The sequence below is a fragment of the Phaethon lepturus genome, unplaced genomic scaffold (genome assembly GCF_000687285.1).
Source record: "Phaethon lepturus isolate BGI_N335 unplaced genomic scaffold, ASM68728v1 scaffold2967, whole genome shotgun sequence".
NCBI classification, from domain to species: domain Eukaryota; kingdom Metazoa; phylum Chordata; class Aves; order Phaethontiformes; family Phaethontidae; genus Phaethon; species Phaethon lepturus.
This window is the reverse complement of record NW_010552344.1, coordinates 7,580-23,653: the sequence shown is the minus strand read 5'-3', so window position 1 is coordinate 23,653 and position 16,074 is coordinate 7,580. Positions and strand designations below refer to the sequence as shown.

At 41.5% G+C, this 16,074-nt stretch overlaps 2 protein-coding genes across 2 annotated transcripts; both read left to right on the top strand.

Annotated features, from left to right (window-relative positions):
• The first annotated feature begins 2,712 nt into the window (after positions 1–2,712).
• On the top strand, positions 2,713–4,620 carry LOC104623939 (interleukin-8-like). Its single transcript, XM_010291172.1, has 4 exons — positions 2,713–2,776; positions 2,961–3,096; positions 3,903–3,986; positions 4,590–4,620. The coding sequence occupies exons 1-4, from the start codon at positions 2,713–2,715 to the stop codon at positions 4,618–4,620; spliced, it is 315 nt and encodes a 104-aa protein (XP_010289474.1).
• Positions 4,621–8,128: 3,508 nt separating this feature from the next.
• Positions 8,129–10,901, top strand: LOC104623938 (interleukin-8-like). The gene is made up of 4 exons (XM_010291171.1): positions 8,129–8,192; positions 8,953–9,091; positions 10,169–10,252; positions 10,826–10,901. Exons 1-4 carry the CDS (start codon positions 8,129–8,131, stop codon positions 10,899–10,901), a joined length of 363 nt encoding a protein of 120 aa, XP_010289473.1.
• The last annotated feature ends 5,173 nt before the right edge of the window (positions 10,902–16,074 follow it).

Sequence of the window (16,074 nt, the reverse complement as noted above, 5' to 3'; positions counted from 1 at the left end):
GCTGAACCTAATATTTTTGAAAAAAGTTCCTAAGAGGAGCTGTCACATTCACTGACTCAGCTGCTCAGCTATTTCTAAATGATCTTTTACATGTTGGAATCCAAAATTCCAGGCATGAGGCAGGATTTCTAAAGATACTGGTGAGCATCATTGAGGGAGATGAGGACAGAGCAGTGCAAGGTGTTCCCCCAGGAACTCATGGGAGCATAAGGAAATGTAAAGTTCCAGGCCACTCGCAGGTCAGGGAAGGTTGTGGAGAAGCGTACAGAAAACGATCTGAGAAACTCCAATTTTTTCACCCGGGTAGCTCAAGCTCTCTCTTGCCCTTTACTGTGCCACAGTGTAACTGATGTGGAAGCCTCGATTAGTGGAATTAGCGAATTTTATACCTGTGGTAGCACCTACAGATTGAGTCGAACTAGTCTAGCACGTACCACTTTGCTGTGTGATCTGGACGGGGACTTCTGTACCACACATCACTGTCAAAAGTTGGAGGCAGGGTAGTCTGCATTCCTGTGTGTCATATACTGCTGATAAGCCCATCATTTCTCAGAAATCTTATCACTTGGTAGTTGTTAAGGCGCTCTTACGCCAAGAAAATTGATGCTTCTCAATAACTATATTTATCACGCTTGTGAGAAGAAAAGTGTTTATTCAGCTGGAGGCCACCAGATATTGTTTACGATGCTCATATTTAAGGCTTAGGAATTATTCTCTTCAGTCAGAGACTGTATGCATTAGAAATTCAGCAGTTTTTAATTCACCTGCCTCACATCTCCAAAACTAGGTCCTTGTAAATAGAGACAGCAGCTCCTCTCTTTTGCCCAAATCACAAGAGTTTGCAATAAAACATGTGATCCTTTCATTTACGGTTCATCTTTTCTGACTTCTCTCTGTAACCACAAAAGGAATTTTATCTTTGTTGACCGTGGAGATAGGAGAGAGATATAAAATAACTATATAAGTCCAGAGATAGGAATGAACAACCCACTCTATGCTGCTATCAGGCAACAGGACAAAAGTTCATAAAAAGAGATCACCTGGAGATGTGATAAAGGTCTACAGAATTATGAAGGGGATGGAAATCAGGGATAAGGATCAATATCTAGCTCTTGTTTTCCCATAAAAGAATTAGGAGGCATCAAATGAAGCCAGGCTCAGAGCGGGAGACTACTAGGGATAAGTCTCAAACACACTTGATCTTTTCTGACGCAGTCCTAGACATCTGCTGATGGCCATGACTGAAGAGAGCGTACTCACTAGGCAGACCTCTGGTTTGACACAGAAGGGCTGGAATTAAGTGCTTATGTGCTTACGTTAGATACTGCAGCTATGTTCACTGCAAGCTGAAAATGTACAGGAAAAACAGGTGCTTAATTCTGTACCTACACATCTTATTAGGCTACTGCTCACGCACTAAGACTATTTATAAACTTAATTGCGTAAAACTCCAGACACTGATCTGTACTGTAGTATCAAGCGTATTTCAGTCTGGCATACGTAAATCTCTGTGTCCTTCATGACGAGTCAGAGAACAATAAACCTATATTCATTCATATCTGGTCCTAGACTTTGTTCTTTGACTGTCTCCATTACTTGGCAGAAGAACAATAATGGGATTCCTTAATGTTTAACCCTCAAAAAGCCCACTTGTGTTCTAGTATGATTTTCTATCGTTAACAAAATGGTTGTACATCTCTGGCTTAATCTGAATAATCCTCCTTCATGATCCCATCTTCATTTTTCCTTTAATTTTATTATAATCAGAAGAGATTTTCTCTTGACGGGGTCAAATTTAAATTTGCAAAAGAAGTGCTTCAATTTATTTCAGAAGCAGGATCCTGCAGCAGCTTTTAGACTTTTCCTCTGCCCCAATTCAAAGCAGCAAACAGTTATGAAGTTTTGGCTTCAGAAGAAGCAGTCATCCTCAAAAAAACGCCACCTGATTAGGCAAAGCACTTCATCATATCATAATAATATATTCCATATATTCTCAATAGTATGAAAAAGTCAGTCTGGATTCTGTTGCTTATTTCAGTGACGTATCAAAAAGTACTGTAAGTATTCCCACATAAGTTATCTCAGCATATAACGGAAAAATTATGAAATGTAATTGCATATAGGGACAAGGGGAGTTCATTAAAATCCAGTTCTAGGACCTATCATTTCTATAAAGAGTTAGCTCCTACTTCTGTCATGTCTTAAAATTAAAAAAAAATCAAAGCCCAAAGACACACAGATGGAAAATCACAGATCAAATGCCTCCCACCAAAAGTGGAAATGTACAAAGAGTAACGTAATAGTAACAGCAAAAGTACAACGGTACAGACGAAAACAGTCACAAGAGAGAGAGTATTACAAAAACACTATAGATTCCATAGAGCTAAATACAGAGAAATTTTGTACATATTCTATATTTTCATATTACTTTAAGTAATCAAGTGTTTTCTGTTAATGAAAAGCAATTTCATGGTCATCTAGGGAAGGGGGCTTACCCACTCACCTGTGACTCATTTCAGAGTGGCTTCTTACAGGTTTGGAGTTTCCACAGGCCTGACCCACCCATGATGCTGGAGTGCACAGGGGAGGCCAGGGCAGTATATAAATGCGGCAGGTCCCGGAGCACAGGCACTGGCCACGCTTGCGGCTACGGGAGCTCGCCTCACCACGGAACCAGACCCAGGAGACACAACGAGGAAACGCTCTTGCATCATGACGGGCAAAGCTGTGGCTGCTCTCCTGACTCTTCTCCTGATCTCAGCGCTTGGAACAGAAGGTAAAGAAATCCTTCCTAAAGCTCTCCTAACTAATTGCTAGTGTAAACGCTGACGGGGGAGCTACCATGCTGTTTTAACAAGTGCAGCAAATAACTGTTCTAATACCGTAAGGAAAAAGAACATGTTGTGCTTCCTGTGGAAGTGGTGAAACAGTCCTCCTTTTATTTTCTCCTTGCTTTACAGGTAAGGCCCTGGCACGCTCAGCGGTTGAACTCCGGTGCCAGTGCATAGACACCCATGCCAAGTTCATCCATCCCAACTTCATTCAGAACGTGAACCTCACCCCCAGTGGACCTCACTGCAAGAACGTTGAAGTCATGTAAGTGCTTTTGCAAAATCCTCCCGATTACTTAACAAGAAGGAAAGAGATTTTACATTAAGGATGATGTAAGTGTTCTCTGAAAGATGTAACAAGCCAACAGGCACAGCTACCCAGAATGCAGAACAGCAACACTCATTGCTCTTGCAAACAATATGCCACGTGTTATAAATTGCGTGTTGTTTTTGCCAATCTCTGCTTTTTAAACAACCCATGCAATATTTCAACCTAAAGCTGCAGTCATCAGACAGCAAATAACTCTCTAAAACTCTGAATTTTACCAGCGTATGAGAAGAGAATTAAACTCACGGAGCCATGCTGAGCAAGGGAGCAAAACATTAATTTTAAGCGCGAGGTCAAAAATACAATCATGCTTCTACTTAAGTCGATGAGAAAACTACCATTACCTTACCAATCACATAATCCTGTCACAGCTCCAGACCTCTTACTGTAGTAACACTCCTATGGACTGGGTAGTACAGTTTCTGAATCGGGATGAAAAGATTAGCCCTTAGTTAAACACCATCACAAATACAAAGCAAACCAGGAGAAAAAAAAAAAGCAGCAATGTGGGAAAGAGCAAGAGTCCTGCAAATGATTTAGGGTATTCAAACAAACAGATCTGAGACGATATGAAACCATTTAAAAAACCCCAAACTTTATGTTATCCTACAGCCTCAACTAATACAGCTTAAAGTAAAGAAGAACATGTAAGCGTACACCTAGAATGATGTGATGAGAGAAAAGGGAAATTGCCTTGGAATTCACTAAGGAGACCTTTTCCCCTTCTTTTTTCTCTGTTGCAGAGCTACCCTGACAGACGGCAGAGAAGTGTGCCTGGAGCCCACTGCTCTCTGGGTGAAGCTGATCATCAAGGCAATTCTGGACAAGTGAGTCTTTTGCTTTCAATAAGCACAGCTTATCAAAAAAATGTATTTTAAGTAAGTGAGCTAGCAAACTCGTACAGCGTAAAGTGTTCAAAAATTCTGCCTCCTCAGGCTGTTACTACCGTTGGTGTTCACTAACTGGGACAGACGCTGTGATTGCTTTGAGCTTTAATCATAGCGTTAGGTTCGATGCCTTACTGTGCCACACACCCCATGTGAATGTTAGCTCATCTCTCATAAAGCACAAGCATACTGAAAACCTGCAGCTCAAGTGCTGAGGATATCCAGGCATTAACCGACGGGATTTCTCTTGCTTGCAATGGTAGAAAGCGACAATCAGCTTTCCAAAACTAATGGCATTTAGATGAGTGGGGGAAAAATCGGGCCCAAGAGATGTCAAGTGAAGCATCGAACTACCGAAGCCCACAGTTACTGAGTACTGGTCAAAAGGTTGTGATGTATCCGCTTAGGTTCGGTAACAGCTTTAAAGGGGCTTGGACACAGAAGCACAAACCCTTAGCAGTGGATTTCATCTGACTCCAGCGAGGGATAGCTGTTCCATGGACAAGTTCTAATTGTGTCCTTTTCCATTTTCTTTCCTTCTAGGGCAAATGCCAGACCTGAGACAGTGTTCTAAGATGAGGAAGAAAAATGTCCCAACTCTTCCAGGAAGGCAAAAAAGGGAGAGACGCTCATCCAGCTTCTGGCAACTCATTTCCTCCTGCCTCCTACATTCACACTTCTAACAGCATCTAGAGACTACGGATCCCCTGTTCTTGTAGTTAGTTGACAACAGTACTGTTAAGTCTTTTAAAGAGGTCTCATGGTGTAGGAGAGACACCACTGACACCAGAAAAAACTAGCAGAAAAAATGGCTTGTGAAAGGAGAGGGAGACGATTCTGGAGTCGTTTTTGCTAAATGCAGCTGGATCAGTGCAGCACACTCTCAGCAGAGCTTTCACTAGATGACACCTTCCCTTCTTGCTAACAGTTTAGGAAAAGACCATTGACTCCTTCTCTCCAGGAAAGCACGGATAGCTAGCATCAGCTGTGGTCACGGCCACTCAGAGTGCGCCGAGTGGCTGGAAGAGGGGACCTTGCAAAATTAGGAAGCCAAAACTCTGAGACAGCGCTTTTTGTGCCATCATTTTGAAGATATTATTTGAGTATATTTGAAAGTATAAACATGTGTTTTAATGCCAACTTTTGGTTAGAAAGAAGCACTTTATTTAATTATTTATTTTTATTTATTTACTTTGGCATATTTATTTACTTTTGCATAAGAATGTAGTTGGTCTTCAATGTTTATTTATTTGTTTATTTATGAACAATATTTATGTTTATGTACCTAATAAATGCTTGTTGAAATATTTTCACTTCAGTATTGTGTGTTATTAATTTCCTTATTGAAATACAGAACTCAAAAAGGGGATGCATTTTGGTTTATTTTGTATCACATAATGAGTTCTCAGAAAGGCAAGTGGTGGCCTAGTTGTGGGGGACAGCTAATTACAACACAAAATTCTTGCCTCTGCTGAGTGCAGATCGTTTCCAGTAGGAAGAATTATAAAAATGATCTGCTTTCTTCCCCTTTTCTTGCCAGACTCAGTGTTTTCAGAAGCCTGGGTGATAAAATTCACAGACAGAAAGTCACAGAAATTGTGAGACCATAGTAGTGCTGGTGCTCAGACAGCACGTCAGCTGAGGATCTGGCACTGAGCAGGGTTTTTCATTAACTTAAATAAGCAGGGAAACCTGATAAACATCAAAGTCACTGTGCATCCTCCCTAACTGCAGTCAGCAGGGAGGACTACATCAGGAGAAATCCACGCATCTGCCTGTGATACAGCGATTTACAGAGAAATGGCTGGAGTATGAGTGGCAAATACTTGAGAAAATGGGAAAGTTAAGCAAACGCTTTGATATTTGTTTTTCTTCGGTCTTTTCCAATAAGGAGCCACTCCGTATTCTGCACAAACAGCTCGTGTTTGCTCATGGTGCAAGACAAAAAGGGAGTTTCTGGTGCTGTTTGAGTAAGCTCTTGTGCAAGATGACAACTATTCCAACGACACTTTGCTCCCTATCCCAGTTGCCGCCCCTGGGCCACAGCACCGCGTTACACAGCCTGCGAGACCTCGTCCTCAGAATGTAAAGGAGACAAAGTTTCTCAAGGGACAGGTTTTGCTCAGACTCGTCTTACAACACTAAACACTAAGCCTTCCTGTTTTCCGAGTGATTTTTACAAGCTAGCTTCTTTCAGAAATGTAATTTGGAGGCAAGTATGTGAGAAATGGGGAGAGGTGGGGAAGAACCACTTTACACGCACGCCCATAAAAGTATGTGTGTATCCTAAAGGACTGGCACTAGTTTCAGTGCTCTACAGATACTTAGAGTAAGTGCGCAACCTTTGTCATCAGAAAAATCCCGGTCAGCTTACTGTGAGCTGAATCGCTGCCAAGGAAGGGCTCTTCTCATAAACTCGTCTGTCCAAAACGTCAGCAACGGCTGCGCTTCCAGGACCCCAGGCAGGGCATGGGCACAGCGGCTGAACTGTACGCCTTCCATCTCCATAGGTTGTCCTCATCGGTGAGACATGATTCAGAGGCTGGCTAGAAATAATAAAATACTGCACCTTTTTTTTTGCGTGCACTCACAAGATACCATTCTTAGAAACACAACAACAACCCTCACGCTTCTAAATACGTGTTTCATTGCTCTCAAAGGCTGCCAAGAGAAGCACTGCAGCTCTTCTGACTTGATGACTTCCGTTGTCAAACGTGGGCAGTTCTTCCGTGTTGCTTCTGCTTTGCCAACACTGTCTCTCCAAAGCTGAACTCGGACTCCATGACATTACTAATTCTCCTGGCAAAATATTTTTACGTTGAGACGCTTAACAATTAAACCGGTTATGAACTAGTTAACAACCTTAGCTAACATATGCAGAGTGTTGTCCTGCTCCCTGGTGACCAAAAGCCAGACACTAATATGTCCGGGATAAACTGCCATCTCCCCTACATACAAAACCAAGGGTCTCTTTTGGCAGACTCCTTCTTTTCAAAACCCATTTGCTTTCTTAATTTTATTAAAGTACTCAAAGTCACAATGTATTTTATCAGATCACAATTTGGTCTGGTTTCTGTCCTTGAGACCACCTTTTTTCACCTCACACAAATAGGAATATCCCATATCCCAATGAGTAAACGATACACAGTCCAGAAACGGATTCCTGAGGAATACTCAAGAGATCTCACTTATGACATGTGTTTATCTTCTGTTTTCAACACCTCTGATTATTCTAGATGCATGAGGTTAAAAAGAAAAACAGGTAGCTTCCTAAGTGCTTATTTTAATCAGGTGTTATGACAAGTCTTATTGTCAGATACTTTCTCTTTTCATATTCTGAACAAATGACATTTTCAGAAAAGCTTAAGTGATGGTGTCTCAGTCATTTTAAGCTTGTCATTTCCTGTTCAATGACTAGCAAAGCTTTTCAGTACAGAATTAAGCGTCTAAATCCCTTTAGCCAAACTGAAAACAAGAAAATCCTTTCAGAGAACAATAGAAACTAGGTATGTCTTGCCTTCATAAGATACTGGCTAAACAACTTCATTAGAGTCATATCAAAATAAAGTCCGTAAGATTGGGATGAAAAGTTCCCACGATTATGTTGGGTAAAATTTTTTGCACAAGCCATATAAACTCAATGCAAAGAGCCAAACAGAAATTCTACATTCAGAGAAGGGGGAAAAAAGTCTCTTTATTTAGGCTCAGGAGGGTGCCTGGTAATGCTGTATCGATTTCCAAGTGGAAGCTCGGCATTGTTGATTAAAACTAGTATCCCAGGAAGAAGTGCAAACAGAAAGTGACGGATAATAATTAGAAATCAAAGAAATCATTTAAAATGTACAGCAGCAGAAGTAACTTAGGTAATTCTGAAGTGCCGCTGAATGGACTGCACAAAGGTTTGGATTTCTTATGCAACACTCTCACATATTGGGAAATCTGCGTGTATGGAACACACACGTTGCGCTGGAGCACACTTGTTCAGCACTTAGGCTGCTGGGAGCGCACCTTGCCAATATAAAACCTGACCTGAACTAGAACCAGAGCAGGACGTCTGTCAAGAAGAAAACTTCTGCACAGCAATGGATGGCAAATCTGTTGCTCTTGCTTTGATTCTCTATCTGGTCTTAATGGCGGGGTCAGAAGGTAAGAAAATGTTTTCTTAAAACTCACGTAACCAATGAATAAATATACATACGCAAATGCAACCGGGCTTATGCTATGTCCATGCTGACATTTTGCAAGAGCTGTGCATCTTCAATAAATTGTCATTCAGAAGTAAAAAGTATCATTGGTATTTGCATCCGTTATGATGCTGTGGCCGTTTCTGAGGTTAAAATATGCTTTTTTTCAGAAAATGAGTTTATTCCTATGCCATAATATCTGCCTTACCCTAGATTTTAAGAACTGTTTGAATTAAGACAGGACCCTTTTTCTAAACGCATCCACACATCTCTTCTTTTCCAAATGACAGCTCTCTCCTCTTTGTACTTTGGCGGTGAGGTTGATGATAGTGCTTCCTCAAAGCAAGAATTATGCGATTTGCAGAAAAGCATACAGGATATGAGTGGACGATCATGGCAGAAACTAGTAAACAATATGTGGACATAAGTAATGACGTTAACCTACTCCGTTCAAGTGATGCAATTTAGGGGTAGAATCTGGCCAGGCACAAATGCACTATGAAAACATCTAAGTATTTTCGCTTAGAGGTGCATCTGCATACCAGCAGCTCTGACAATGTAACTGCTGCTGTCGTGCAGATGCAGTTAATTTTATCTCAAAGTCTTCGGCAAACCAGAGTGTCCCAGTAAGCGGAATGAGGTTGACAGAAGGGAATACTCCTTGCTTCATAGGAGCAAATAATGAGATTGTTCATTTAGCTAGACTTATTTTTGTTCTACAGGTAAAGCCCTGGCGGAGACAGAGGAGAAAGGCTTCCAATGCCTGTGCATAGGCACTCATTCCAAGTTCATCCCTCCCAAGGCTATTCAGAATGTGAGACTAAGCCAAAGAGGACCTCGCTGCAAAAATGTGGAAATCATGTGAGCACTTTTGCAAAATATCACCTTGCTTTCAACAGGAGGAAGTGACTTGGCATTTCACACCCTAGTTAGTTACTTACTTACTTCAGGCAGAATTATATATCCCTTGCAAAGCCTCATAGACACTTAGTATAAGGTATTAGGCCTTCTATGCAAAGGAATGAGCTAATTTCCTGCCAATGTTACAAGCTGCTTCCAGTCAGTGTTTTAAAAGTCTCTCTGTATTAATATCTTAATTATGACCAAGATCAGAGGCGAGAATTAGATCCCCGTAAAACATTCGGGGCATGACTAATAAAGAATCAAAGATACACTCTTGACACCATTGACATGAATTCAAACAATTTCCACTGTCTTGGTGTGCACGTGGTAAAGTTTGAAACGCCGTGAGTTATTCCCTGTGTCAGAATTGCATACTGAGCATATTGAGCATATTGAGCATTTTCCTGCGCGAAGAGAAGGGAACTTAAATCGTAAAATCCACGTGAGTACAAAGCAAAAGATTTGGAAAGCTTCATTTCAAATCACATCAGGAACTATTCACATGAATTGAATCAACACATTCATGTAAACAGAAGGAAGCTTTCAGATTTTTATGTTTTCACTATGCTTTCATCAGCAAATAATACTTGTACGATCATACTGTGCAGCATTGCATGTCATCCGGTTACACTGCACCGGTAATCGGTAATCTCAGCCAGGTTTGATTAAAAAAAAAAAAAATTTCCAAGATAATTAAGTTCCTGAAAGATCTGCTAAACTATGACCAGATAGAGAACAGAAATCAAATGAAAAATTCATCAGGCTCATTAAAAAGATTGCATCACAAGCACCTGTATTGACATCATTCATTAAAAAAAAAATCCCAAACTTAAATGCCCAAGTATAGAAAAAGTAAAGGAAAATAATTTTTCCCTAGTTCCCTCAGAAATGCTAGCTAGAAAATATCAAACAAGTTGAATAAACAAAAGATCGTACCACGTCCTCCAGTTACTTAATTGACAAGTAATGAAGATAAATTTGAAGCCGTGGGGAGAGCGGGAGGGATCTGCCTAGTCCTTGTGTCTTTCTTGGCAGAGCTACGCTGAAAGGAGGCAGACAAGTGTGTTTGGAACCCACTGCTCCCTGGGTCCAGCTCACTGTAAAGGCTATTTTGGCCAGGTAAGTTGTTTTCTTTACTAGAACAGCTTCAGTTGAAAGCTATTTTTAGAAGGCGGATTTTAATTTCTGGGTATGATTCTGGGTATGCAAATGCTTGCCCTCTTCAGGCATTAGTAATTCTTTCCAACAGTTCTCTCTAAATCTGTATTTCTAAATTCCTGGGGATTAAAATAGTTTCCTAGCTTTGATACCTTCCCTGTGTGTTCAGCCACCCAAAAGGCCGCAGGTACGATGCACCTAAACACCCGCTGAGAGACAGCGCAATCTGGGTGCGTGTTTGACGCTTCCAAAATCAAGATCTAACAGACTCACTTCCTCTGTCTGCGTATAACTCAGACGTACGGCTGGCATTTCTAAGCCTATTAGCTTTCAGTGCTGTACATGGGGACAATCAGGTCCCTGCCTGGCACATTTTGGACAATTCTGTGTCTTTGCACATATATCAATTGGTTGATATAGTTAAAATAGGTTATGAACAACTTGTGAGCACCTTGCTCTTCCTGTAGATTGTATTAATGGTAATTGTTTCATTAATACATTTCTGAATTCACTTTATGCTTCAATTAATTACAGGGCCGGAGACAATACGGAGGCACCAATCAAAGAAAAGTCAAGGAAAAACAGACCTTGGAGTTTTTCAGGGATATGAAACAAGAGGAAACACTTGCTGATGAGAATGTCAAGGAACAGACCCTCCTTCTGCTCCATTCCTACATTTGATTTTTTTTTTCCCTGAAACAGTTGCTGATTCTAGTTATTTCCTTTGCTGTGTCTCGCTCTCAGTCTCTCTGTGATGGATCAAAGAGTTCAGGCTTAATGAATGTGTTTTGATGCCCTAAGGACAAGAATAAACAAGAGGAAATTAGTTAACCTTAAATGGCCTTACTTAGAAAGAAGTAGAAAGGATACAATTAGTAAACACATGAATAAACATATAATAAGAAAGAGCCTGTGTAGCTTTGAAGGAAGCCTTCTTTCATGCACTTGTTACAGTTCTCTGCAGGTGACAACAGGCCTATGGATGTGAATGCCCAAGAGGTACAGTCAATCTGCCTTTCTGAAATCCTTTCACAACGCTCATCAAACATTAAAAATAATGGGGCTAAGAAAGAAGTCTTGGACATGGATACATAACAGGCAAACACATAGAAATGAAGGACAGAATGAAAAGGTCATCTTTTTTTTGGTAAAAGGACATCACCTATGGATTCCTACACCAGCTTGTGCGGGGTCCTGTTTGGTTTGGCATATCCACAGCTGGTCTAGGAAGGTCATTTGCTACGAGCTGAAGTATCCTGATGATACTAAATGAAGGGTAGTGAAGAGTAGGCTCAACTATGAAGAACTGCAGAAGGACCTCAGAAGACTCATGGAGCAGGCAATAAACTACCAAGTGAAATTCACTGCAGGAAGTAGCAAAAATGATTGACATAGGAGGAAAAAATTACAAAGCTCATATAAAAATGAGGCATTCTAGGCTGACCATTAGGCCACATAGGAGAGAGCTCTTGAGATTATGCTAAATTGTACGATAGGAATATCAGATCAGGACTCAGCAATGAAAATAAACCTCAGAACCAAACCAAAAAAATCCAGAAATCCAACCCATCCAAACAGAATGTTATGAGTTAGTAGGGCATGAATAAGAGCTAACTACTAAAATTTGCTATGCCACTGTGTAACTGCACGATTCACCCACATGCAGAGCACTGTGCAGCCCCTGGCTCCCACCTTCAGGATGACAAAGTTGAGTTGGCAAAGGTTGAAGGTAATGCAACAAAGATGAACAAATGTTCCATACAAGAAGTGATAAAGCAAACCAGATGTTTAATTCAAAAGTGAGATTCCTCTGGGTGGCCATGAGAGAAATGAATTCACACCCTTTTCTGTATGAAACAACCGTCTCTGAGATAGTGGCAGAGATCCTCCACCAGCCGCTCCTGATAGCTGTAGCAATGTCTTCTACAAAGACCAAAGATGACTTCATTTTCTATGAGTACCCAGAAAGTAATTTCTTTGGCGGCATATCTTTAACATGATCTACCAGACATGCCACTCACTGAAATGGGGAATGCTGACTAAAATGTGACTGCCTGAAGGAAATGAAGAGTGTTCGTAAGTGACTTTATTAACCAGCATTGCACTGGGTGTACCCACAGCACAGCTACAAGCAAGTAAGCGTGGACTGACTCCTGAACTACCTCCGGCAAGTGCTTCCCTATGTCTCATCAACAATTCTAACTCACTGCCAGCCTCAGGGAGGCCTAAGGACGATGAGTTAATGGCTTCCAGAAGGAAGCAGCTAAAAATAGAGATACTAAATTACCTGCATAATTTCTGAAGTGATATTTATTGTGCTGTAGTTCCCACTTATAGATAGGAAGATGCAGGCAGAGACACACATATTTACATATGTGGAAAAAGAAGTTTAGAAGTCATATTTCTGCAAAAAGGAACGCGTTACTTATTTTAATATAACGGGAATTTTTGTTGCAATTTTTTTCCTCTCACATTAGTTGTACCTGATACTGCAATAGACCACATTTTTCTCTTTGCAAAAGGATTTTGCAGTTTACATATTTATTATGGTAAATATTACTGCTCGAGGGTCCAGGAGACTGCTTCTAACACTGAACATTGGTGTAATGTGTTCATTCCCATGGCATTTCTTGTTAATTACTTTCTACAGTCAAAAAGGATGCTAATTTCCCTTAATGATTTCCTACACAACATTTATGCCTGGCAATATAAATCCAGTTTCTGGGACTAGGAAGCGCTACAGTGTAGATTTTAGCAGCAATCACCAGACCAGAGATGTGTGGTCAGGGCGATGGAGGACTGCAGGCAATGATACCATGCTTGCCTTGTGGAGATTGATCTTCGGAGCCCCAGGGTGGGAGAGTGGGGCTTGGGGGACAGCCATAGGCTAGACAGAACATCAGACTGCAAACAGACAGGTAGGAAACTCTCAGGACAGTCTTGTTCTTGATACGACTGATCCCCACTGGAACCGCGAACCAGGGCAACTCTGGATTCACATCTGAATTCGCAAGCTGACTAATTACATTGGTTGTTCCTCCCACTGCTGCCCTCCCGCCTTTGGTAAACAATAGGATTTGGCCTGTCCAGCAGCTTCGGGTTCAATGAATCGGCAAGTTTATATACAGAAGCTTTACGCAAAACAGATCTCCTTTATAACACTAAATGGCATATTTTTATTCAAGATTCAGATGTCTACGTATTTGCTCTTCTTTCACAGGCAGGCTATCTACCTGCTTTCACCTGAGTGCTACAGAGAAACTCTCCATCTCTCTGCACACCCCGCTGCGATCGCACCGCCAGCAAGCGTTCGGGCTGACATCTGCCACGTGGCCTTGGATGTAGTTTAAGCAGACAGTACGATGACAGCAAGTGACGTTTTGAGAGTCAGAAATGAATGCGTGACATGTTTTATGTCTGCTGACCACTTCTAATTTAATCAAAAGTTCCCGGCATGAACTTCTTACCGTGTGTTTCCTCCCGCCACTTCCGTATCTTATTTCCACAGTCAGAACGTGCTTCCTGCCAAACTCCTGAAAAGGAAATGCAACTGGAGCGATAAACACAGCCTTCATAGAGCGGGTAAAACCCCAGCTGCTGCTCCCTAACCTCTCTCTAGTTAGACTGAGTATCTCCTCTGTTAATAGCAGGTAAATCGAATTTATTTTTAATGTGAATAATTCTTAACATTTGCTAATAATTTATGTTAATATTATAATGAATATTAATGTATCATTTTCTAATATTACTAGATAGCTGATATTAATACTGTCAATGACTTTTCATATTGAACTGGAACAAATGAAACGTTTCATTTAACCCACAGCGATTTTTTAACCGAAAGCTACAATACAGAATTGACTGTTCTCAAGTACAGGTGAAACATATATCATAAATAAATATGCAGTCACATAAACATACACTATCGATATTTAAAAACACATAAATTAAAGGGCAAATCAACTATAAAGCTGTGCTGCTATTCTGTGATTCCAGAGGGATTCAGGAAAGTCCACCACTTGCCATGCTCTGACTAAGGATACATAACTTTCTATATTTAGACACTTAAGTTTGAAAAAAAATCACAAGCTGACCTCAGCTTTTATCCTTTCTTTGCTGTCACTTCCTCATACAGCAAGTCAAAACCCAGACGCTTAGGAGACACTCTGCTTTTTACGTATATGCTCCCTATGCTCTGCCTCACTCCTACTAGGAGGAGATGTAGGTAGATCTGCTACTTCCACAAGTGTTTGCACAACGTTTTACCCAGTTTCTGAGCAGCAGAAGAAATTAATTCCCAGTTCCCGTATGTGCCCCTTCTGCTCTCCATGGGTCAAGTGGAATGGCAGGCGAATGCCAAGCCCTTTGTGGGGAAAAGAAGGTGGTTTCAGAAGACAGAGTGGGATTTTTTCCCTCAGGAACAAGAGTAGGCTGGTAGAGAGAACAGGAGTTGACAGAGTTCACCTTGCGCAGGCTAAACCCTCGTTCCAGTGAAAGCTTTTGTCTCCTGGGCCCTTGGGGTCTTGTGTGCACAGCTTCTCAAGTGAGAGGTTTGAATTTGTCTAAAGCAAGATGGATTCTTAATTTTATTAGCGAGCTCAAGAGGCTGGAGCATTCCTCTGGAACTGGGGCGACTCAAAACAGTAAGGGACTGGAGCCCACCTCTCCCCCATCCCTCATGATGGTCTTGGTCACCAGAGTACACACGAATCCCCCTCGCTGTGTCCCTTGTGTTTGTGTGTCCTTTGCTACCTGCCGAGACTCTAAATGATCCCAGTCAAGATCCCAAAAAGATCCTCTTTTGACTTTTGTGTTCATTAGACAACGCAATGAGTCATGAAAAAGAAAAAACACAGTTTCCATCCTGCAGCACAGAGAACACATCCTATACCCTGCCTTAAAACATAGGCAAGGGAGGTATTTATTTCCCTTTTCAGCAGTCTTTCAGTAACCGGACTATTGCATAACTGTTGCTTGGCTCGTTACGAGTGTGCTTGTAACCGGGTTAAGCATGGAAGGTCTCTGCTTGCGGCGGTATCAGCTCACTCAGTGATGTTATCCTTCAAAAGGAGCAGCAATTCCATTTGCACAAGTCATCTCTGATGGCTGTCAGGAAAACACACGCTGCCAAAATCAGATAATGGGTTTGGAGTGCCCATAGGCAAGGGCTGGGACGAGATCCCGGGCAAAGCACCGAAGGGATGTAGGGAGAACTTGGGCAAAGCATGGCACTCCCAGGAACACTGGTTAGGAGTGCCTGCCTTTTGGGCTTGATCGCATGTCTCAACCTTTTTATGCCACTATCATCTCTGTTACGCCCCCTTCACATAAGTCCCGATGAAACTGTGCCACATCCGAGAAAAAATGGAGGTAGAGGAGGTGCTTTAGCTCTCAAAAAACGCAGTGTATTTTTATGTCATTGCAAACATGCTGCTCTTTTAGACAGATAGTTACTCTTAGCTCAGGGGCAGGGTTAATCATATAGGTGGAGTAGGGTCTTGGCCTCACTTTTGACCTGGGGATTTCTGCAGATCTGTTACTGCCATGCTCAGGAAATAGCTGAGTCTAGTGGTAAGGATGACAAGCAGTCACTGGTTTTACTTGGGGATTTGAGGGGGAATTTTCTTTTTTTGACTTGGACGTTAACGATGTTTCAGCACACACCAAAATTAGACAATAAAGCTGCAAACAGTAACTAAGAAAAGTGGGATCCCTCATCAGATTTTAATTACCCTCTGTGTGTGCAGACGTATTTGGAGACACAGAGAGAAAGAGAGAGAACC